Source organism: Phaseolus vulgaris, chromosome 10 (assembly GCF_000499845.2).
Source record: "Phaseolus vulgaris cultivar G19833 chromosome 10, P. vulgaris v2.0, whole genome shotgun sequence".
Taxonomy (NCBI): domain Eukaryota; kingdom Viridiplantae; phylum Streptophyta; class Magnoliopsida; order Fabales; family Fabaceae; genus Phaseolus; species Phaseolus vulgaris.
In genome coordinates, this window is record NC_023750.2 from 44,143,285 (window position 1) to 44,149,386 (window position 6,102).

The following is a 6,102-nucleotide window of genomic DNA, read 5'->3' on the forward strand; positions in this document are numbered from 1 at the left end:
ATCTAGAAATATGTATTATATAATACTAGTGGGACGAAAAGTTACTCGATCTTTCAGTTAAGATTAGTGAAGTGAAAATCTTATCGATTAATTAAATTAATTTAAATTAATGATTATAAATTATTATTAAAGATTTATTAGGTCTGAACCAGAAAAACTTAATAGAAAACTATAAATAAATGAGGACTCTTGATAAAAAAAGGTATTAACCTTTCTAGTTTTAAATTCACAAACACCTTAACATCCAAACTGACTTCAGCGTTGTAGTGTCTTTACAAGTATCTCACCCCTCGAACTTCACTGACGAATAACAGAAAAAACAGAATTAAGGATACTCGATAGAGAATATTCAATCTCTTACACTTTAAAAACAATAGATCTCCACAACATTTTTTTTTATATAATAAAAAACTATTTTATTAGTGAGGGTTAGTAAAAAAATAATTAACTTTTTATTTAAAAAATATGAAATAGTTGAAAACTATAAATATTATCAACAATTCATAAATTAATTACTAAAAAGTGTTTAGTGATGAGGTTAGAGGTTGGATGCTAAAAGTAGAAGTAGGAAGTGCAATAATAGTAATAATAATAAATAATTAATAATAGTAATAATTTTATCGTATCTGCTGCCACGTCACATGGTAATCGTAAGCTAGTGCGGGTTTAGAAGGATAACTTGGTCTCTTTATTTTATTGGACATTTATTTGTTTGTTTATTTATTTATTTATTTTACACGAATCAATATTAGATTGGTGACTTTGCAATAGGAGTCAAAATAATCCATCACAAATCTTATCTATTTTATTCCAAAGCACTAAAAGTTAATTAGGCTAAGTTATAAATATACTGTTTTTCAATTTGGTAGATTATGATCCACCACAAATTAAAAATATTATAAATAATAAACTCACAATTTAATTTACTAAATAAATAGATATCAATATTGAAGTGAATTTGTTTTTAGAATGAGTTAAATAAACAAAAGTAAAAATATCAAAATAACACGAAATTCATGATATTTTATAGAATATTATAGCAGTTTAAAAAATTAAGTGAACTTTCTACAATTTCTTTAACCTGAAATTTTATCTATATCATATAATTAATTGTTTTGGATAACACGTGAAGAGAGAAGGAATAGGTAGATTACTTTTTATAATACCAAAAAGTTTACACTAATCTCACAACTTACTATACTAATCATCAACTATTCATTTACACTTTCTTGGCCATTATTATTAAATTTTGAATTTTTTTATATAAATTCATTTTGTGACTAATGCTATTAATATATTTTTTTATCACGTTTAGATTGGTTTAAGGGGGTAATTTAGATAATAGATAATACATTGATGTAATACATTTTTTTCCAAATCTAAAAGAAGTTAAATATTATTTAGTTACTTGTAAATTTTATATTTTATACATTAACTAATTAGATTTATAATTTATTTTTATTTGTATCAACTATTAAACTAATATTAACATGTCAATAGTATAACATGTAACTTATAGGTATTAAAAAAATTAAAAAATGTTGATAATGAAAAAAAGTAAATTGTCAAATAAAATATTCATTCAAGATGGTTTTTCTGTGAGTCGAAACATAAATAGGGACGTTTGTTGTTCCAAATTTGATATAAGAATAGTTTTTTGTTTTATGATAACCCTTTGAGCTTTGTAATATCATTTTTAATTTTATTTTACTCTGAATATTTGGAGAAGTAGTACAATAACTTCTTTAAAAAAAATAAGGGTGTTTTGTAGTGGAGTTTTAGTTAATTGTTTAGACAAAAGTGATTCCAATCACACATAAAAATAGTAAAAACTTCTTAATATTTGATTGATACAAAATATTATTTTAATTAAGTAGTTTAAACATACTTACAAGAATTTAAAATATCTGTAAAAATTAAACATATATGTCAAAAAGTTCAAAAACTAAATTAAATTTCTTTGACTATCTCTAGTATGTTAGTCATAACTTATAGGGATAAACAATCTGCACAAATATCATTGTTAAAAAATGTATTTTAATTTTTTTAACTGTGTTACTACTTCAAAATTCACTAATATTACAAATGATTAATTTTTATTCGAAAAATTAACTAGCCACCTTTAATACAATCTCTCCTTTTATAATTATTTCTCCATTAATAATATTATTATATAAATATATTTTATGGTTGACATTACACATGCAAAATTTATAATGTTATATAAACAAATTATTTTTTAAAAAACATGTTTATCATTAATATTTTTTTATTCTATTTCAATATATGTATTTTATAAATTTTTTATCTTCATTTATTTTTTTTTATATTGGTGTTTACTTGATAAACAAATAGGTGAGTCACATGCAAATCTCAGAGTACCATCTTCCACCATCTTCTAAGCACCAATCATATGTTCAAGTTGCCATTAAATACTCATCTACATTCAGATAACTCAAACAAAACTAAATTAACCTTATCACTACCACGCCACAAAAACAGTAAGACATTAACATGTTATTATTGGTAATTTAATCACCAGAGAAATCTTAACTTAGTTTTTAAAACTTAGATGCTTTTTTGCTGATTACTAATAGTCTGTGATGAGTGATTCATTTGACTGATATTCTTGATTTTCTGTAATAAGGTTTGTTGGTGGAAGAAAAAAACTACTCTACAAAGAGTTACATATGCCATGTTGTAGATATTAGTTTCTGATATTGTTTGAAAAGTTAAAACAGATGCATGGAAAACTAAAAAAAATATGTTTTGAAATAGGTGCATTTGAAGTGTGTGAGTTACTAATTACTGACTAACACTATGAGAAATATTTTAAATGTATGCAACAAAACCGATTCAAACAAACTGAACATTTGTGGATCTGATTCTCACACCTGCAGCTGATCCCTAATCTCAATGATTATCTGTAGTGTACAGAAAAAAATATTGGTAGTAGGAATAAAATATGGTGTGTGCATGAATTAAATTTTGATGTAGCAGTTGGCATCTGAGCCTGAGTTTCATTATAAACAAATGAGTTGGCTCAGATTCACAGTACTCATCATCATCACTCTTCACTCCTCAGAAAACATCAAACACTTTTCTTTGGTTGCATGTATATATGATGGATTCAAAGAAGTGTAACAAGATCCGAGAGGTGGTTAGGCTTCAACAAATCCTCAAGAAGTGGAAGAAAGCTGCAACCTCTTCTGCTTCCAGCAATGCAGACATGGTTCCAAAGGGCTTCCTTGCTGTTTGTGTCGGGAAAGAGCTTCAGAAATTCATCATTCCCACCCATTACCTGAGACACCAAGCATTTGAGATGTTGCTCCAAGAAGCTCAAGAGGAATTTGGTTTCCAGCAAGAGGGTGTGCTCAAAATCCCATGCCATGTATCAGTCTTCCAGAAAATACTCAAGGCTGTGGAGGACAACAAACAACCCTTGCTACATCACTCTGGCTTCGATGGAGACAAAGACATCACTACTTCTTACGCATCAGATTGTGAAGTTACCCCCTCTCATCACCCTCAAACTTGTACATAGATGGTAATTCTGTATTATTATCCTTTGTGATCAACATGCATGCATTGATTACTTCATTATAAAGAAGTGCAAAGTGCTACTTAGTTTTAATTAAATGCATGTATTGGTTGGTTATACCTCCCTATTAATAATTTTCATAACATATAAAAATATCCTCGTTGATGTCTTCCCATTTGTTTCTTAATAATGAATTGAGGACTATATATGAACTAGCTGCATGGCATACTGTATGTAGATGAATGTATGATCCAGTGTGGATGTCACAATGCAAAATCAATCTCCTCTTGCTCTGTAAAATAATATTACAATAGATGTTGTTCTTACAAGATTATCAAGGTCTCCTCTGCTATGTTCCTCTAGTCTATCAGACTCTCGGTCTTTTGGATTGGTGGAATGAAACTACAAAGACACTCTGCTCAATTTAACAGTGAATATGTTTAGGTCACAGGTTTTATATTTTGAACATTTACCCTTGAAATACTTACCTATTTATAGTTTTTTCCATGAGTCTTTTCTTGTAAGAGGTTCAGAGCCATAAAAAGCTAATACTCCCTTAATCATGCTTAATGAAAGAAGTAGGATTGAAAACAAAAGATGGATGTGCACATAAATTATAGGCTTTGTGGCTTCATCACAATGAATTAATTGAAGTGCATGCAGATTTGTAGTGGATGAAAATATTACATACAGGTATATATACGTTGTAGTTGTTATTAGTATATGTTGTGAATGATTAAGAATATGAAGGAAGGAAGGAAGGAATCAATGGGTAGATATGATAGGGATGTTGGAAGGTATCTTAGGAGGGAGAAAGGTCCGTTTTCGTTGGGAACAGGAGGTCAAAATTTTCTGAAAAAGGTCTTCATCGCAGGGGATGTGAATGGCACCGTGATGATCGCAGCCATATTCTTCAGCCACAGATTCCATCAAAACACTGAAGTCAGGCATGGCCAAGAAGCTAACAGGAATGACAAACCTTCGATAATGGGGACCCACATAAACTGCGAGGGACCCTTTGGGAACCTTGGCATTCCTTGTGCCATCAGAGGACTCTCCTTCATTCAGCAATGGCTTCTTGGAAAGAGGCTGATAATGGCAACTTGAGGATCTGGATGCCATTGCCAACTTCAGATGGGTTGGGATCTTCTTAATAACTTTTGGGGCTGATATCGAAATGCTTCTTGTCAGCTTCATTTTGAATGCTAATTAGTTAATTAATCTGCTATGTTTTAAGGACCAATCATGTATGTTTGTATGTACACAAAAAGTAAGATCAATATCTATATGCCATGATGTTTTGAATGGATCAACTGGGGAGAGGAAGACTTTCTTTGCTCAAGAAACTTCCCTCCTGATCATCACCTTGCCTTCAAGCTTTGAGTCAAGAAACTTCAAATTAGCTTCTGTTCATGCCATGGATATACTCTCCTTAATTTATTCCTAACTTTGCTTCTTCATGTCAACCATTAGTTATCACCCTATATATATTTCCACACCTTCTTCTTCCTTAATATCATCACTTACTATTTCTAGAAATCACCAATTAATTTTCCATTTTTTAGTGTAGAATAACCAAATCACCCTTAAACTAATGTAGGATCTAAATTACGACCCACTTAATCATTATTGATAAAAATGATTTCCACACTCACTACATTCACACCTAACAAAGTTATACCATCACTACCTACTATTTTGACCTTCCTTCTCTTATTTTATTTTTTACAATTACAAAAAGATATTTTTTCTAATTACCATTTTACACTCATTAGTTCATACCTCAATTGTATTAATTATTCATCTCACACAATACACAACTGCAAATACAAATACAAATATGTTCAGGATAAAAATCAATCCCATTTTGGTGTAAGGAAAAGTTCATGTGAGCTTGTGGCAACAATTAACCCAATGTCTTTTTATTTAATGTAGATTCCTCCTACTCTGATGCATCCTCATTGGTTCAATTTTGTCAGATAATCTCATTCTTGTCTTTCAAATTGTTTATAGGAATTTTGTTATATCAATCAGTGTGGTGGACATACGAGGACTAAAGCCAGTGTTCTGAAGTGGAAGAGCTGCCGTTGTCTTAATCATTAGCTTGTCTCTGGATAGCAAAAGCAGCAAATGTGAAGGAGACAAGGCTAAAATATCTACTGTTGAAGAAGCAAGCAACAACTGTGTGCATGGTTCCAGAAACTGTGGGGAGGCCACAATCAAAGTTAGTTTTTGAAGAATCAAGGAACATGACCAGAAGAAAAGGGCAACAAGACGGATTATTTCCATAGCCTAAAACATTTAAAATTTGAAATATTCTATTTGCTGTTTTGTGTATTTCTCTGATGATCACAATTTCTTAAAACACTAGAGATATCATTGGATTTACCTTTTCCTAGTGACGCTGCAGTATATTTACATATTTCAACCTTTGCTTCTTATTTTCTTACAGAGCATACCTTAATAATTAATGTCAATAAAAAATTTCATCTTGAATAACGGTCCACAAGTGCTTTGGCTTTATCTGGTGCAAAGAACCTAGCCTGCACAAAAAAGGTTAC

At 30.2% G+C, this 6,102-nt stretch overlaps 2 protein-coding genes across 2 annotated transcripts; one reads left to right on the plus strand and one right to left on the minus strand.

Annotated features, from left to right (window-relative positions):
• The first annotated feature begins 3,124 nt into the window (after positions 1-3,124).
• Positions 3,125-3,544, plus strand: LOC137818090 (auxin-induced protein 6B-like). The gene has a single exon (XM_068621311.1). It carries the CDS (start codon positions 3,125-3,127, stop codon positions 3,542-3,544), a length of 420 nt encoding a protein of 139 aa, XP_068477412.1.
• A 762-nt stretch (positions 3,545-4,306) lies between these two features.
• Positions 4,307-4,738, minus strand: LOC137818091 (indole-3-acetic acid-induced protein ARG7-like). Its single transcript, XM_068621312.1, has one exon. It carries the CDS (start codon positions 4,736-4,738, stop codon positions 4,307-4,309), a length of 432 nt encoding a protein of 143 aa, XP_068477413.1.
• Positions 4,739-6,102: the final 1,364 nt, after the last annotated feature.